This window comes from Pagrus pagrus, assembly GCF_965226575.1.
Source record: "Pagrus pagrus genome assembly, chromosome: 3".
Lineage (NCBI taxonomy): Eukaryota > Metazoa > Chordata > Actinopteri > Spariformes > Sparidae > Pagrus > Pagrus pagrus.
The window spans coordinates 18,565,262-18,583,932 of NC_140187.1; the positions used below are offsets into that span (position 1 = coordinate 18,565,262).

At 40.5% G+C, this 18,671-nt stretch overlaps 2 protein-coding genes across 2 annotated transcripts; one reads left to right on the top strand and one right to left on the bottom strand.

Moving 5' to 3' along the window:
- Positions 1-406: 406 nt before the first annotated feature.
- Positions 407-15,774, bottom strand: fancd2 (FA complementation group D2). The gene is made up of 44 exons (XM_084349391.1): positions 15,495-15,774; positions 15,181-15,238; positions 14,384-14,518; positions 14,219-14,286; positions 14,030-14,136; positions 13,836-13,896; positions 13,677-13,729; positions 13,493-13,571; positions 13,213-13,337; positions 13,026-13,113; positions 12,843-12,947; positions 12,627-12,727; positions 12,376-12,487; positions 12,240-12,275; positions 11,501-11,647; positions 11,258-11,392; positions 11,046-11,177; positions 10,745-10,852; positions 10,538-10,647; positions 10,393-10,450; positions 9,923-10,042; positions 9,699-9,772; positions 9,462-9,602; positions 9,232-9,332; positions 9,008-9,123; positions 8,415-8,523; positions 8,225-8,323; positions 8,046-8,140; positions 7,811-7,966; positions 7,452-7,568; positions 7,095-7,223; positions 6,625-6,743; positions 6,409-6,519; positions 6,017-6,147; positions 5,821-5,920; positions 4,170-4,292; positions 3,956-4,049; positions 3,712-3,783; positions 3,477-3,515; positions 3,312-3,386; positions 2,544-2,618; positions 2,180-2,326; positions 2,000-2,098; positions 407-874 (listed from the first exon to the last, which is right to left on the bottom strand). The coding sequence occupies exons 2-44, from the start codon at positions 15,236-15,238 to the stop codon at positions 782-784; spliced, it is 4,353 nt and encodes a 1,450-aa protein (XP_084205517.1). The 5' UTR covers positions 15,495-15,774; the 3' UTR covers positions 407-781.
- An 861-nt stretch (positions 15,775-16,635) lies between these two features.
- On the top strand, positions 16,636-18,663 carry gpx1b (glutathione peroxidase 1b). Its single transcript, XM_084348698.1, has 2 exons — positions 16,636-16,942; positions 18,041-18,663. The coding sequence occupies exons 1-2, from the start codon at positions 16,730-16,732 to the stop codon at positions 18,389-18,391; spliced, it is 564 nt and encodes a 187-aa protein (XP_084204824.1). The 5' UTR covers positions 16,636-16,729; the 3' UTR covers positions 18,392-18,663.
- Positions 18,664-18,671: the final 8 nt, after the last annotated feature.

Here is an 18,671-nt window from a genome sequence, read left to right on the forward strand (position 1 = left end):
ATTTTCCGGGAACAAAGATCTCAGTGTTAAGTGTGTGTACTGTGGAGCTCTTTTCCCAAGCTTCAGTAGTTTTTGCTTGTTGAAAAAATACCTTTTAAAAAGGCAGTCTTACATGCCAGAGTTTACACTTTAAATCAAACATTTAAATAATTTTATCTTATTGTAAATGTGTGGTCTTGAAAAATGGGAGAAAAGGACGAGCCGTTAAAAAGAAAAGTTTGTCACAAGACCTGGGATACATAAAGGCCTCTAAATTAAAATAATAATATTTTTATCATTTTTAATTGTTTCAGTATCAAAAGTAGCAATGTGTATTTGTTATAGTGTCTAAAAAGTGAGCTTATAAAGGGATTATTTAAAACATTTTTAATACTGAATGAGAAATCAGACCAAAACAATTTCTTCACAAACTATATTTTATTTTGTTGGCAAACAAATAGAATCAAACATACAAACCACACATTTTATTTCAGAAACATAATGTGAAAACACCTAATTATTAGGCATGTTTAATCTTAGAACAGTAAAGAGAAAACCTGTATGAGTACATAAACGCATCCCATGAATTTTTCAATGTGCTAACAGTGTAACTGCCATAAGAATACAGGAACTGTGATTATTAATTTGTATTATTGATCCTTTAACCTGCACATGAGTAGCAGTAGTCAATACATGCAGAAAATGTTCATGTAAAAAGACACTAAAACTCGTTCTGGCATTTGAAACGTCAAAAGATGATCCACAAAATGTTTAAAATCAAAACCAACAGTTTATTGTTCTGTTAGTCGGAGTCTGAGTCTTCTGTAATATCTCCTTGAGCCACATCGTCCTTTCCATTGACCTTCTTACTTTCCTCAGAGTCACTCTCCTGGACCTGATGGAAAGCACAAGGAAAATATTTGGCTCACATGCGAAATTAAAAAGATGAACCCTCTTGCACAAAAAAACCTGAGGAAGAAATCCCACAACTAAGGGTTTTGAAGAGACATCAAATCAAACATTTTCCCTTAACTGTGCCAGCCACTAATCATTAGCGTGCCGGAGCGCTCCACCAGCTATCTTACCAGCCCACTGCCCTCTACGGTCTCAACTACCTGTTAACTGACCTGGATGGTTTGAACTTCACAAAGCAATGGCCCACTCAGCAGAAGTAGAAGCACAGTGCTTATGTAACTGACTGAATTACTACTGAGGGCTGCTTATCCCTTCACATAAAACCTGTGCTGTGGTCAACACTCCTGCTAATCTTTTCAGACACATTACTGACACATTATAATTACTGACACATTATAAAGACACATTATAATTACATTCTCTCATGTATTTATTTGATGTATTCATTTACACATTTTGCTCAGTTTAATGAAAAAGATTTGATTCAGTTAATTATGAACATTACCTGATTTTGTTGTATGCCACAAAATCTTAAAAAGTCACTCAGGTTATTGCTTCGAAACACACCAGTTTACACTAATTATAGAATAAAGTACATAGTATTATATCAAATACCTGCTGGATTCTCTAGTTTTCAGACTATTTTAAGTTTTTTATGTCAACTAATTCTTGGTTAGATCACTGCTAAATGTCTCAAAATGTTACAGAATCAAATCTTTTTATTTCCCATGTCAAAATTCATCTGTACAAATAAAGACATACTGTCATGCATGATAAATGCTGGCGGTGGCGGAGTCAAGTCACGAGAACAGAGGTCTGTTAACTTCTAAAGTAGCCTATTCTGATTTTGTGTCAATCATAGATCATGTCATACAGTATTTCATACATTATGACATAATGATTAACCTATAATCGATTGTTAAGGCAGCCAACTATCAATTAAAGAAATTGCTTAAATTTGCATCTCTGGTTAAGACTTAAGACTTGCTTGTGACTTATTATCACCTCTGAAACAAAGAATACAATTCCTAAACTGGAACAAATCTGATATTCCTGTATCAGATGTAAACATAATGCCTTCTAAGACTCCTGGAAATGCAGGTACCTCATCTCCGGACTCTTCCTGATGCACCGGTGAACGGTGCTCCTCATCATCATCATCATCATCACTTTCTTGGGACCTCTGAGAAAGAATCTCTTCACCCTGAAGCATACAGTGTTCCTTTAAGTAAATGACTCAAATGGACAGAGACACAAACTTTTTTAAAGTTCAGTACTGTTTTACCTTCAGGTTGCGGTTCTTCAGGTTTCCAATCCAAAAGGCCTCCTGACAGTTGTGGAGTGTCAACATGGCCTTCACTCTGTAAACAAACAGCTCCAGGCCCTTCTTCAAGGCTGGTACGTGGTTGGTCAGGCTTGTATCCTGACTAGTCTGAGCACCAACACATTATGACATAATCAATTATTTATAGAGCACCTGAGGATTAACATATACATTGCTCAGGCTCGGACTGTCTTTTCTCTGATTTAACAGGAATATTTTATAATCCCCAATTGGTAGATTTGGCATCAGTGCATGCAGAAAGATGCGCTGTATCCAATAAAAAATATATGATGAATGAACTAGAAACTGATTGATCTGTGGATACCTTAGAGTGTCCACACATGTGATGGAGCTGGCGGGTGCTGAGCTGGAAGGTTTTCAGCAAGCTCTGGACATCCTCCTTAAAAAAAGGCACGGCATCACACACAGTCATCTCACTGGCACCATCTTATTTTGTGTGTTTTTATACAACACATATTGTTTTTCTGTTCTTAGTGCCAACCCATTTTTGAATGATTTGGGAAAGCAGAAGCTGAAAACATGCATTTATATATAAAGCAAGTTAGGAATCAATCCTCAACTATTAGCGGCACAAAATCAACTAAATGTTAGTATAATTATTAATACTGGCTTTTGTTTATATTTAATTCGGAACATGGGGCAAATTCCCTTTAGTAAAGTGTATTGTGGTGGTGTGCTTTTTGCAGAAATAACATCAAGTTGAACCATTTAACACCACTGTCTAGATCTCCAAGGCCATACTTACACTGGAACTGCAACGATTAGTCAATGAATCAATTAGTTGATCAAAAGAAAATGAATTGCCTGTTCTGGATAATTCATCATTTCAGGCATTTTTCAAGCAAAAATGTTCAACATTTGCCGGTTACAGTGTCTTACATGCAAAAATTTGCTGCTTTTTTTGTCATTTATAAAAGAAAAGAAAAATCTTTGGGTTTTGGACTTCAGGGCAAACAGTTTTCACATTTTTTAAACATTTTATAGACTAAACAATCGAAAAATAATTGTTAGTTGCAGCCCTAAAATGTAATATTTAGCTTAATATGACATTCACTGGATGTATTAGGTGTACCTTGTGCCTTTTGAAGCTGTTGTCCAGCAGTGGCATCCCCAACTTCAGGAAAGACTCCAGGAAAAGACGACCATACTACCAATAACAACATTAATTTGAGTTAATACAAAGTGACAGCAGCTTCACCTGAATCTGAAATCTTTTTTAGCATCACAGCTAGCTCACCTTTAGGCACACATTGAGCACCGGCCTAGAATCAAACACCTGTAATAAGAGATGAGTGGACAAATAGGTGAGCAGATGAACCTAACTGATGAATTATAACAAAGATTAGATGAAATACAAGTGATGGCATGTTGATGTTACTCAGAATTCATGAAATACCACATCATAGAGAGTCAGAGATGAGGACAAATGTCAAACTCAGTACATTCACAGCCAGGAAGTTGTACTAACTGACCTTAACTAAGTTGAGCAGGATATGAAAATCTCTGACCGCCAGGTTCCATGTCAGCAGCTTCTGACTCTGAGTCTGGAGGAGGACATGGGACATGTTTTTAAAATAAAAAATAAAAAATCCAGTTATTTGAATCTTGAGGACAAAGTAACCATTTAATGTGCATCATACTGCACAGTCAAACATGCACTAAAGTCTAATTCACAGGGAGTGTTTTGGGCTCTCTGTGCGACACCTGGTGGCTGACCTCAGAGTTGTCACAGGTTTTGACAGCAGGAATCTTCCTTGCAGCCTTTTCCAGCTCTGCCATCAACACTTTATAGAACACCAGGAATGTCTGCCTGAGGGGAAAGAAAAGGTAATGGAAGAATAATAAAACAAAAATACTTTTGTAAAATCATTGTTCCATTTAGAAGACTAAGACAACCAAGCATGAAGGACTGATGATGATGAGGATCTACCTGTTGAGAGTAGGCCAAGATGAAGAGCTCTCATCTTTTGATGCATTGACGAGCTCAGGGATTCCCTCTTGAGCTATTTCCTCCACAGCCTTAAGAACATCATCAACATGTTCCAGATAGATGCTGTAAAAAAAAGGACAAATGCTTCATACATGAACATTTTAGTTGCTTGTTCATAATTATAACAACACAATATGTGATAATAACTGGTGTTAAGTGGCTCCATAAGCATGCCTACATCCCTAGGTGCTTTGGAACAGGCACTGTGTCAACCATGTGTGGCTGGAGAAAATGAAAAATAAAAAAGTATAACACAATGAGTTGCAGTCAGTGTTGTGTAATTATGAGAAACGGTGAACAAAATACAGACTTGATTCATTCTGTGAGTGACTGCAAATACACTTAAACTACTTATGTGGTGTTGTGGCTGGCCAGAAAGCCTTCCTGGAGATAACGCTTGTTTGTTTGCTTCTACAGCACTGCAGACATTTATTAAGCAGTGACAGGTAATTTCCTTAAGCAGTTTGCATTGCAAACAACATCACATACACAAACCACACCACAGACATAAAAACATGAATGTTTTTCTAAAGGTTTTTCAGAGATGAGGTCCTTTTTTATGCACAAATTTAAATCCTTTAACACATCATAAATTATTAATTATCACACAAACTAGAGCCGGATCACTACTGGAATTGTTTAAGAACAACACACATATTTAAGACCTTTTTTTCTTAACTGATACCACTGTGTGATAAGCTAAAATCCATCATCAATGTACATTATCAGACAGGCTCTAATACACGCATCTTTGTCCCTTTCCATCGATTCTACATGCAAATTTGTTTGTCTCCTGTGCAAGATGGCCATGTATAACCAAGGTTCCCACACTTTCCTAAACATCAATTTCAAGAACCTTCCAACGACTTAACAGGCACGGCTCCCTGAATTTTGTTTTGCTAGTTGGATCATTTTATTTTATTAAATACAACCACCCAGTTTGAGTTTGAGATGCAAATCAAAGTTAATTGCTGTAACAACACTGGCCATTTTTTATAATGAGAAATACAAGGCTTTACAGAAGCTCACAAACAATAATAACAAAGAGAGGCATGGTAGTGCTGTGTTAGCGGCTGATCACACCGAGACTCGTTGCTAGATATGCATCACCAGCAAAACCATTTTTGCATGGTACAGCACCTGGTGCGTGCTCCTCTCTTGTGCTGCGCGTTATGTTTTTTAGTAGTTTTAGGAAGTTGAAATATTTTAAGCTTTTCAACGCAAGGAGCAGAGTCACACTGCATTCTCCATTAATTACATATGATGGCTGGCTGCGCACACAGCCCTGCTCCATGCTGTTTTGTCCAAGGCGTTTTTGAAGCAGCCATGGCTGTAGCAATAAATGTTTGATTAGAACCGTAAAGTGATGGCAGAAAACGGCAGGAGACACACATGCAGACAGCTGAACACAGAATATTTACTATTGTAAAGATACAGAAAAATATCAAGAGCATCAGTTTCTATTCTTGCACGAAATATATGTCTGTGTCCATTTTCAAAAACCTTCAATGGCTTGTTTTTTTCCTCACACTCACACATTTTCAAGGATTTTAAGGAGCTGCTGTAACATTGTTTTAGCATGCAGACACACCTTAAGACAGAGTGAAGGGTTTCATTGAATTTGCTCCCTCGTTCCCTCTCACCGCTGGCTGTCACCCACTCTTGGCTCAGGAAACGTTTTGCAAGGGAAGCTATAAAGAAAAATAAAAAAAACGTTTTGTTTAACAACATTGTAACATTTGAAAAGAAGCAAAGTTGATTTAAATGATTTAACATGTCAGACTGACCAGTCTGCTCTCTGTAGGCAGCAGGGTTCCCTCCTTTCTCTGACACGGTGGACAGGAGCTGGGAGAGACACAGGGCGGTGCTGAGACACGGCACTGTGCTACGGAAGTTCAGCAGGTACTCAAAGCTGTGTCTAAGCAGAACAAAACACATCCGATTCTGTTAATTTTGGTATTAAGATTTCCTTGTAGCATATTTTGCAAATGTGCTTTGCTTCTTTGCTTGGCCCATGGATATTACATAATACATTTGATTCTATGACAAGGTCTATTGTTTTGTAAAGAGAGGCCATTTATTTGGTTATGCACAGAATTGTAACTTGAAGCTATACTTTGTAAGAAGAAAAAATATATTAGTGGTTACTCCTTTCTGGTTCTTAAAGTCTATCACTCACTTTACAAGTTGTTCCATGGTCAGTTCAGGACCTCCCTCTTTTAGTCGTCCAGCCAGAACTCCCAGAGCCTTCTTCAGTAAGCGCCGCTGTCCTGGCTGGCTGAATCCAGACCTGACAAATACACACATACACAGACACATACAGTGGACAAAACTCAAGAGGAGCCACAGACACTTCCAAACAACATCTTGTTTCAAGTTAAAAGACTTCACTCACCAGCTGAAGGTGGTGTTCAGGACCTGCAGGAGCAGCTGGTAGCCTGATGACATCAGCTCGTGCTCATGAACATCAGTGGCAGGTCCGTCCACAACCCCGTTGTTCTCAGACAGCAGTGTCTGGGGAAAAAATCACAAATGTTTAAAAAACAGAGCATTTTTTTTATTTATTGACAAATTGGAAGAAAGAGACAATTTCACTCATAGCTGCAGGTGATCTCAGTTTCAATCCAGTTGTAGCGTGAAGAAAACAGGATGATCACAACTCAAACCTCAGACTGTGAACATTGTAAAAAACATGATGGAAACATTGCACTTTGTTGCAATGTTTCCACTTTAGCCAGGTGTAAAACCTATTAAAGATATTTCAAGACTTTTCCGAATTTTCTGTTTCCACTCAGGTTCTTACTTTAACTAAAAATGTGCGTACAAACTGCTGAAAGGAAACCCACCCACTGCTTGTGTCTTTACCTGAAAATGGTTGTGGCAGTTCTCCAGGTGTGAGCAGAGGGCCGGCAGTAGCTGAACACAGCAGGAAGCAATATCCTTGGTGCTCCTCTGTTGTAGATGGGAGAAGCCCACACTCTTATCAGTCCTTCCCTGCAGAGAAAACAGAAGATATCTCATTTAGTTTTGTCTCAATTAAATCAGCATATTACAGTTTAAGACACCTGTAACCCTTCATTTTATTTGAAAAAATCTAGAAAAGCAACAATGATTATACAATGACTGAATGACAATGACCTAAAATGTGTACAGTTTATTGTGACAGAATGACTTTTTTTCTGCTCCCCGTGTATCACTGTATGCCTCCACGGTTTTCTGTACCTTCAGGAAAGGGGCTCTCTTGGCAGGTGCGGCTGTAAGACTGAACTCCAGTTTGCGCTGCATATCTTCTAGCAGGAAAACCAGCTCAGCAGAACCCAGCAGAACCTCCTCCCGCACCTCATGGATGTAAAAATATTCGAGGAAAATATTTAACTTTTTTCATAGTGATGTATGTGGTGCATAGATTTGTGTGGTAGCTTAAAACTGATCTGATTCACCCTCTGACACTGCTTGAAAGTCTTGATCTTATTTTTAAATAATTCAAAAATCACAAAATCATAACTGTTGTGAAGAAACATATAAAAGGCCTACTCTCTTTTATATAAAACACAAAACTTGTCATTCCTTTTTCTTTTTACCTTGGTGTGGAGCTCAGAGTCTAGCAGTGAGCGGGACAGCAGGCCACACTGCAGCATACTGAGAACCTCTATGTCCAGCTCTCTGAAGAACGGTCTGTAGGACACCAGGCTGACACCCGGCCGGATCTCCTTTTCTTTCTCCTTCTCTGGCGGCTCCTTCAGGACGAGAGGAATCCCTGTTTTTTTAAGCTCAGTTACATTAATTATGATATTAATGTGGGAAGTGAAGGTTTACCTGCAGACTTTTGTCTACTTCAGTTCCCTCCTCGAGCTGAGAGCTGCTCTCTGATGAATTCTTACCAGGGGCCTTCCTCTTCTTCCCTGTGCCGTCTAGGGAACATCATGTGAGTTAGTTTTCCTTTTCATTTGGTCTTATTAACGTGTAGTAAAATAGCTCTTTCTAGGCATGGTTACCTTTCTTTGCCTTATTCATCGGAGCAAGAGAACTAAGGATAATCCCATCTGTGCTTTCACCATCAAAGTTGGCGACAGGTGGAACGTAGCCAGGTGTTGCTGAAACACACATTAAAGAAAAAGCACGTTATTCCAAAATAGTCAGTAACATTGACACCACACGGTGAAACAGGGAGTATTGATGGATCACCTGCCAAAGCCTTCTCCAACAGCGTCTGAAGGTAGGTGATGTTCTGCAGACGGGTCATCACTTTCATCTTCATCTCAAGTTCTTTTTGTGTACAGAAGGCGTTTATGACCTGACACAAAACAGGGGGAAGACGCAACTTTAGTCACATACCTATGACGTCGTATTAGGGCCGTTGTAGGTTAAATATAATAAATTATTGAGCTCAGATTGAATCACAAATTACTACAAAAACTCTTTTTAATCAAGGAACAACATCCCTTAACTTTGCAAGGTTGGATCAACCTCATCACACCACAGATACTGGTATTATACCTGCAGTGGATGACCTAATAATACTTTGCAATTGGATTTAGCAATGAAGAAATTCTCGTGATTTTAGCCCAAATCATCATATTTTCATGAGTTTCATGACTTTGAAAAGACATGCAGCCATGTTCCTAGCCATGATTGTTACCCTCCTCCCCTGACCCCAGTATTTTTTGTCTTTCCCCTGAAAGACCCTGATACGCAACTGTACATAACTCCTAACTTTGAGGGAAAAAAGTGCAACAGTACATATCAATTAAACCCATTTGACATGAACGTGCTGTTACCTCTCTGAACCAGTTGATGGTGTGAAACAGCAAAGAACAGAGAAACTCCCTCTCAGCTTTTGACAGGCTCTCCATTTTCTCCACTACGTCCATGTCCGTTAGGATCAGAGGGCAGCCTGTGCTCCAGCAAATGAAAACACACATGAACACGTTATTTTGAACACAGCCATTGAAATGAGAACAAACTGGTCTCAGCGGGAAAAATGTAACCTCCACGTCCTCACCCAGCAGGCCGTCGATCTCTTCGAGGTCTCCAGCGTGCTGCTTCTCCTCGCAGAGTCTCAGGAGGCGAAAAAATGGAGACAGACAGAGAGTAGACACTCGCCTGTCCCCAAAGAAACAAGTAAAACATCTCACTGATCACATGGATGTTTGTAAGACTAAAATTACCCATCTGAATGTACTGCAAGTGAAATACATCACTGACTAAACATTTTGTCGTGGGGAGACTGACTTTTGTGACTTCTGCGTTTGACTCTGCTGCTCTCCTTTGTTCTGGATGTTTTCAGCCAGTAGAGGCAGCAGGTTGATGGCGATGCTTTCCTGCCTCTGGTCCTCCAGGTTGTACATTACACGGGTCGGAAAGGGAAAGGAGCTGAGGTACACAGGTGGAAGGGATTAATGACACTGTTTAAAGGACGGGAAGTATATTAAAAGTAGTAATTTCTTATTCCATCTGTCCATCACTGACCCCGATATTTCTGGACCTAGATCCACCACAAAGTCAACCTGGAAGTCATCTACGACACTGTTTGCAATCGGTTCCTGTTGGTAGCAGGAAGATAACAGGACCAGCGTGTTTAATCATGCCTTAGTTGCATCTTACAAAGACAGGTGCATGTCAATAATGATATCCGTGTTTAATTATACAAATGAAGAGATTAGAAGAATGGTAAATGTTTGTTTGAGACACACCTGCACCTGCGGGTCCAGGGTGGAGCTCTGGATCAGGTTGGCCAGTTCATCGTAGTACAGAGCCGCAGCCTCAGGTGAGCTTTCACTGCTCGACTTCAACAGCTCCAGCAGCGCTGTCACCTGCAACAGGCAATCTGACATGAATGAGCATGTCCAGAGAGCAGAAACCTCCACAAACACCAGCTTTCAGATAACAATAACGCTGTTTCTCTTGAAGTTTCTGGAATTTTATTTTGCTCTTTATTGCACAGGCAGGTTACAGTACAGGGTCAGTTACTAAGGAGCAAACTCGGAGTAACTAACTGTTATTTTCCTTATCGATTGATCTGCCTATTATTTTACCCATTAATTGATTGAAGTGATATTGAAATAAAAAATAAAAAAAATACATTGTAGTTTGTACTAGAAGTAGAATATATCCTTGCAACAGACAAATTGTTCATTCTGATGTTTTAACAGTCATCATGTACCTGTCTGACCGTCTCCGGGGGTAACGACCCATTCTGCTTTGCCTCTTTTACTTTTACCCTGTGAGAGCAGACAGTGTGATCAAGACATAACATGGCAGAATGAACAAGAAAAATACTGCGTGTCCCTGCGAGTTACAGCCCTTACCTCAAGGCCCCCATGCTGCCTACAACCATGACAGCACCGATGATGCCGATACGCTTGTACTTTGGCACAGTGCTGGAGAGCTGTTTGCGGATCACTATGTGCATGTCATCCTGAGGGGACAAACAGAACAGAAGATGGATGTCAGCTATTGAGAGGATGACAAGAAGAGGCAGAATGAAAAGACTGAATTATCTTGTGAATGTGCACCTGGATGTGAGATCCCTGCTGCTGTTGCCCAAAGGCCAGTCTGCTCAGGAGGTGGAAGAGTCTGCGGATCTGCTGGGGTGTGAGATTGTCCATGTAGTCCAAGATTCCCTGTACAAAACATCCTGCTCTGTTAGAAACTCAACACAATGATGCAAAATCTTTGGAAGAACGTCATCAGGGAAAGCTAGTTATAAACCATTGATCGTACAGAACATTAATTGTGCTTGAATTGAATTTATTCTGTTTTTCAGTGAGGTTTGATCAGCAGCTACAATAACAGACATATGAATCACCTCCTTACCTTGACAAAAACAGCATACAGAGCCATTTCTGATGGCTTTTCTGTAACCAGGCCACAGAGCAGCTCCAGAGCCATGTCCACCTCCCCACCCACACCACTGCACACATGGGTCACCAAAGAGCCCACCACCTCCTAGAAAACATAATGCAGGACCAAATTAAAAAGACTCAGACGCATTGATTCAAAAACAAATGTTAGAAAATGAATCCTACCTGTTGGCAGTAAGAGTCAAAAGCAGTGAACGAGTGTCGGTACATGTGTCCAGCGAAAGGCACCACACAGGGGTCAGGGGAGCGCAGCAGAGTCTGAGCCAGAGCCAGGATGGAGGGGAAATACCCTCGCATCACCTGCGGTATCATCATTAATTAATACAACATGTTATTCAAATAACGAATCACTACATAAGTATAACAAAGTGCACTTTTTTGATCTTGTACATCTGCAGTCAGACCCACCTGAGAGTAGTCCCTGAAGATCCTCTGGAGCAGAGCCTCCTGGATTAGTCCAGTCCTCACTTTCACCTTCAGCACCCTCTCTGCCCCCCGTCGGCTCTGGTTGGCATTGGTGGAGTGGAGGATGAACAGCACCAGCAGATCGATCACCTGAAGGACAGAGCAGACCTCATTTTAGGGAGAGACATATGGATTCACATCTCCCACAGACACACCCATACAGGACACATAAAAAATGCGAGTGAAACTTTGTGAGAGCTAGTGCGCACGATGCAGAAAAGTCAATAATCAGAAATTTACAACCCAACAATTTTGACTGCCTGTAACAATTTTGTATGACCGCACTTGTAGGTTCCTTATGGCCGAGGATGGCTTAGAGATAATGGAAGTAAATTAATCTTTCTTTTAATTATAGATTATGAGCATTACTATCTTTAAAAAGTAGCAAATAGTCACACGGTGAGAAAAAATAAATCATGTATTGACATCAAATATTCGATAATGGTATTGTAGTCACATCACAGCCCTGAGTCTCAATTGAATCACATCGCCAGGTGCCAAGAGATTCTCCCCCCAGCGAGCTGATATATGCTAATATCAGCTGGGTATATAAATCCTGGTGGTCATTACATACATGTGATGATGATTCCTTACATCATCAATGACATCATGTTGAAATAATGGTCTCTGTCAGCCCAGAACTTTACCAGAGGGAAACCTGAACTGAGGAGATGACTCTCACCTTATGGTCCTTTGGTTCGTCCACAGACTCAATTGCCTGATAAAAAGAAAAACAACACAGTAAAAGTTCAACAGCAATACTAAAAACTGAGAAGACTGTTAGTCATTTTAAATAAGGTTTAAAAAAGGTTTCCCACCTTGAGCCAAGCTTCAGATATTGTTTTCTGGAATCGCACCGCTGACTTTATGCCGTCCAATACCAATGTAACGCTGTCCTGACTGCTGCCAGCTGCTGGTGTGGAAGTGGACCTGCTCCAAAATCAGACTTGTTAATTTAAAAACTTCAGGAATGCAAAATATAGAACCTAACAGCCTCCTTCAAAACAGGTTCCTGACAAAATGTACTGATGTGTAAGTTGTGAGTGAAGTGGAGGCTGCGTTGTCTTACGCTGCTGATCCTTTGCTCTTAATGTGACTCTGGGAGACCTGCAGCACAGGAGGGAGAACACAGTGCTCCAACTCCAGCTTTTTACGAAGACTACACACCACCTAGTCACAAGAAAGACACAAAACACACTTCCTGATTTCAAATATAAGAACTATAACAACCAGAGCTCAATTACTATCTTATTTTTTTAAATACACAATCCTCTGGATCTCTGACCTCATATGCATCAGAAGCTGAGACAGAGTGCAGGATGAACTTCACCACCACAGGTAGGTCTTCCAGTTGCACAGCAGCCAAAGTGGCCATAACGGCTCCTCGAACCTGAGATAGAAGACGCACAGGCCTTAATAATTCACCCAAAAATATGTGTTATAGTGTGTGAGTGTGTGTGCGTACTACCTCAGACAGTAATGAGGAACTGATGTTCAGACTTGAGAGGGCATCCAGGATAGGGACTGTCAACTGAGTGTTCTCCTGCAGTGAAGAGCTACAGAGACAGAAACCGTGATGAAAATAATCAGCAACTCTGAAACCACACATGCAGTATAAGAACCACAGATATGCAGTAGAGATTTACTGTACACACTTGAGCTCTCTGGCTATATCATTATGCTGGGAGTCTTCCAGTATCTCTGGCAGGCTGGTGATGATGTCACGCTGAACCTCCACCGGGGCCGCTGACACCAGCTCCATGAGCTTCGTTGCCAACTCCTGCAAACAACAAGGAATACATCGTCATCTCGAAACGAGTGATTGACTGATATGAGGAAGAAATACATGATTACAGGTTTAATAGAACACATCAGCAGAAATAAAACTTCAGTGGCCTGTGACGCAACAAGACCTGTGATCATGGAAATTACTACCTTGCTGTCCACAACTCTGTCTAGCCATTTAAGCTGGTTGATAATTATGCGAGGAATACTGAGCCCCACATCTCCAGTGCTGTGAGAGACAGAAAGAGATGACATTTAGACGAATAAGACAACGTTTAAAAAAGTGTGTTGGATGATTAAAATGCAGTCAAGTGAACTCGAGTGAAATACTGACCCATCAAACATAAATTCTGGGAGTTTCTCAAGCAAGATGTTAATGACGACAGTCTGCAAGGAAGAGAAAAGTAGTAGTATTTGCACATTTCGTAGCAGAAACTTGTATTTGCTTTTCTGTGTGACATCCTTTGCAGTTGTCTCTGGCAGAAAATGTTACCTGCAGCATCTCAATCCCCAAGAGCATACGGAGAAGGCTTTCCTGGAATGAGCTGGCACAACTGTAATACGGTGGAAAACATGTCAGTATGTCAAACTATACACGTCCCCTGCAATAAGCCTAGTCTCAGTTTTATCTGTGCCCTCCATAATTTAAAGTTGGAGATAAGCATTCAGTGTTTTTATAACAGTTACCTCGAGTCTCCGTCAGACAACCGTGGGACACATGGGAGGAGGCTGTTCCTAAACCGCTCAGGGTCCTCAATGTGAGACTCCAATCCAGTGGTAAATTCCTGCACAATCTAAACAATGAAATACCAATAATTAGATTTTACTGTCTCATACTAAATGTCTTCATTTTGTATAAAGATGGTGTATACTTACCCCTGGGTATCTGGGGCTCTTCTGTAGTTTTTGCTTGATCCTTTTTTGAAAAACCACTTGGTCAACAGCTGGAGGGGGAAAGAAAGATCAGAAACATCATAAGTGGAACAACGGATTTCATCTACAGGCCTGGTATGTTTTGTGGCTTATATTGGGCATGTTTACCAATCTCATTGGATGTGCCATCTTGTTTCAAGGTGACACCTGCCTCTCGAAGAAAGACCCCAAAGACACTTTCATTTGTCTCTTCAGGAGCAGGTTCCTTTGGTTGGCGACCAGTGCTGCGACTCTTCTTAGCCTCTATAAAGGCAAGAGAATACATTTTTAATAAAACAGTATCTTGCAGAAAAGAAGTTGGTGTACTCATGTCAGTTCAATGCAATGCTACTCTCAATGAGAACAATACAGTTAAGGGTAGGGGTAGATCGATTATCAGGTCCGATATTCAGCATTCTCTGATTATCGGTATCTGTGATTTTTCTGTCAGATTGCAGATACAACATCCTCTCACACAATGTCATGCCCACGACACTATCTGATTGGTAACACATCACAATTAATAGCCTATAAACACTGAATAATCTCAAACTGCAAAGTCACTAGTAACTAAATTCATCAAATAAATGCATCAATGGTTGTTCTAAGTTTTGACACCAAGATTTTCCAGGCCAGACTGCAGCGAGGACACAGCCTCTGTACATGGGATGCACGCTGAATCAGCTGAGTTATTTTGGCACCCAAGATTTTCATTTTTACTGCAAATAAATATTGATCCCAAATATTGGTTTCCTTCAGTCTGCAGTCTCCTTGACTTCTAATAATCTATACTAGTTATACTAGTTAAGGGTACAGTGTGATGGGAATCTGGGTATTTGGATATTTTGGCTGGAAACATAGAAACGCTGTGCTGCACCAAAGTTACAGGAACGGATGTGATGTTAACGTTACTTTATCAAACTTACTAGTGGCCGCAGTAGCTCCTTCTCCTTTACCCACAGATTGCCGCTTTTTGCGCATCATCTAATGAAATACAAAGGTCAGAAGGTCAAAAAAGCTAAACAAGGCTAGCATCCACAATAGTAAATAAGCTAAGAGTATTTATGTGAACTTCCCTGCGGACATGTACAGCAAAATACTTCCCTGTAGCTACGTTGTTAGCAACTTCAATAAATCAATAGCTATGACACACACATATCATACTTTAAGTTCGTAATGTTATATCGTTGTTACATTGCTGGTTGTCGTTATCTTTAGGGATGATAAAAGTTAGACATACGTTGAGAGGCGATGCTCGGAGCTCAGACAGCGCAGTTACAAAACAAACTTCCGCGCCAATGTGCTCAGCGCGTCATCAACAGCAGTTAGGGATCATCTTCGTGTCGTTTAGCCACCAAGGGCTGACAGCAACAATATATTCCCAATACATTTGATTAAAAAATCAAGTAAAGCAACTGCGCAGTATATATTTAGCTCCTTTAAGTTATTATCCTGACTGGAATCTTTGTAGTGCTGTTAAAATAGGTCCGTCGTTCAACGTTACAACGATTACAACATGTTTCAGACGGTCTCTAATGTTCTAGCAAAGGGCTGCGTGTTTTCTCAAACAATCCCGCCGTTATTGGGCGGGGTTAGAGCTCTGTCGATTTATTTCTTTGAGAAGAGTGTTTTCGGGCTACGCCGTGTGGGGAAACATGCCAACCCCGGAGCGCTGTACCTGCGCAACCAGATCGAAGAGTGTACAGCTGATCAAGTGGTTTCCCTCCTTCATGCTTCCTTCTTCGGCTAGCCTCTTGGTTTACTCATACGATTAGTCATTTAACGTCTTGATTTACGAACTTAATGAGCCATTTTATTTTCAGAAGCACACTGCATGTTGTTTTCAAACATTGCTGCAGCCAAATTACTAAACTTCACCTATAAATAAGATAGCAATGGCTGCTGAGTGACTGAGATATAAACCCAACTGGTTAGTACAGCAGTCCAAGACCAGTTCCCTCAGGTATGTTTACATCTACAATATATTGTACAGTAACACAATATTATCTCCTAGCATTAGAGCATCTGCTGATCTTTAATGTTAGCTGTTTTTTGTTTTTGTTTTTTTAAATAAACTTTTTGGCATGTTTCATTGTGCTTAAACGTATTGAGGAAAAAAGACAACATCGTCGTCAACAGTATGAGCCAGAAAATAAAAATTGAGAATTATGAGTTGTAAATATAATAAATAATAAATATAATTATGACTTAGAAAGTCAAAATGTTTATTTACTGTGTCATAATTTGTTTTGTTATTTCCTTTGTAATAATACATTTATTTTAACTATTCAATCATTGCGACACTTTTATACGGTCAAAGTCGGCCAAACCCGCTGACGCCAGGGTGTGAACTATCTTGAGATCTGAATACAAGATCTTCGTCCATACAAAGGTTGGCTGAAGACACAGCAGGGTCAGTGTCACTGAGACGTGAACGAGGTGTTTGGACCCCGAGTGAAGGAAGCAGACAGCACAATGGCGAATTTTTACGACCTCACGGCCAAACTACTAACAGGAGAAACATTTAAGTTCTCCTCCCTGAAGGGGAAAGTTGTCCTCATTGAGAATGTGGCGTCTCTCTGAGGTACGACCACCAGGGATTACACCCAGATGAACGAGCTCCACGAGCGGTACGCCGCCAAGGGGCTCGTTATCCTGGGAGTGCCCTGCAACCAGTTCGGCCATCAGGTGAGGACATCAACACAAAATCCACCAGCTGTTTGACTTTCAGGCAAACTGTGGCTATGATGCTTTGTATATTCATGTATTATATCTCTGTTACTCTGCTACTGCTTTTAGACTTCAGAGGTTACATTTTACATTTTACACTTCTGTAAATTGAGGAGATTAAACCCTTAAAATTCATCTGAATTTAATCAAATGGAAGTAGTTTTGTTCTATTTGTATTTTTATGTTTACTGGCCTGATTTATGTTTATCTTTAGCCTTATACTGGTCAATTTACTATGCTACAGACACAATTATCCAACTAAATGACTAACCTACATAATATAGACATGGTTTAAAGTTTTGACTAAATTGTAAGTATATATTTTCTTTCATGTGAGTAAGTTAGTTTCTGTTGTTAGTTTCTCTCACGAGGGATGTGCAGGAATGAGGAAGTTGTGGTGTTAGTCAAATGTCCAACAAAAGACATGCCAAACTGTTAAAGTTGTTCATTGTGGCATCATGAGTGTAGTCTGTAACTACTTCATTGATCTTTGTGTGTCATTGATTAACTCAGTGTTTACAGCAGCAATCTTAGTGACTCATGACATGTAAGTCTGATGATCGGCAGGCTTCTTCTAACGAGAAGGAAGTTAAACATGGTTGTCTGTATGGGACGGGTTCTTCCTGTTAAAGATAAAGCCATCTTGAAAAGACTGAGCAAGCTTTGTTGAGCGAGGATTAATACAATGTGTGAGTCACACCCTGGCAGACCAAAGGTCACTTGTGCATTAGACTGGTTTGCTGATTTGAAAGCATCAAAGGGTTTATTAGCCATTTATTAATTGTCACCATTTGTGATTATCTGTTAATACAAAGTGTGATTAAAGGTCAAATGTCAGGCTGTTAAAATATAGTTTCCACTCCTCTTAAGTATTGCTGCTTAATGTTTTCTTCTTCTTCTCATCACTTCCCCTCACACAACATCCATCATATACTTGTAATGCTGTAAATGTCTACAGGCACATTAATGCATTCATTTATTTCATTTTGCCAGAACATTTGTATATTTGTCTGTGTGCCACAGCTCTGAACATAATCCTTTGATCAACCCATGCAGGAGAACTGCAAGAATGATGAAATCCTCGTGTCCCTGAAGTACATCCGTCCTGGAAATGGCTTTGAGCCAAAGTTTCAGCTCCTGGAGAAGGTAGATGTGAACGGGAAGGATGCCCATCCCATGTTTATGTTCCTGAGGGAAAAGCTCCCGTTCCCCAGCGACGAGCCATCCGCCCTGATGACTGACCCCAAGCTGATCATCTGGAGCCCGGTCTGCAGGAACGACGTGGCCTGGAACTTCGAGAAGTTCCTCATCGGCCCAGACGGAGTGCCCTTCAAGCGTTACAGCAGGTGTTTCCTCACCAGTGGCATTGAGGGAGACATCAAGAAGCTCCTCGAGAAGGCCAACTAACGGACAGCCTTCGAAAATGTCCCGTCTGAAACACCTGTGAGCTCACCTTTTCCCTCCAAACAGTTTTAATCACCAGCTGCGCTCACCTGTACACAATCGGCTGTGTTCTGTTCTTTTACTACATGAAGACATCCTCTGAAACCAAGCTAGTTGTGAGGAGGGTATCTGATCAAATGTAAAAGGCTGAATGTTTTCAGCTGCATTGGGTGCATGTAAAGTACAGCTGTGGTTTGATGTATTAAGAGGACCAATAAATGTATTTTTTCAAACAATTTATGGC

What these genes read in the sequence shown, in the direction of transcription:
- fancd2 (XM_084349391.1), bottom strand. Translation starts at nt 15,238, where the DNA reads ATGATGCGCAAAAAGCGGCAATCTGTGGGTAAAGGAGAAGGAGCTACT. An exon ending in ACTCTGAGCTCCACACCAAG is followed by an intron (nt 7,569 to 7,810) that starts GTAAAAAGAAAA and finishes TACATCCATGAG; the next exon opens with GTGCGGGAGGAGGTTCTGCT. An exon ending in AGAGAGCCCCTTTCCTGAAG is followed by an intron (nt 7,224 to 7,451) that starts GTACAGAAAACC and finishes TTTTCTCTGCAG; the next exon opens with GGAAGGACTGATAAGAGTGT.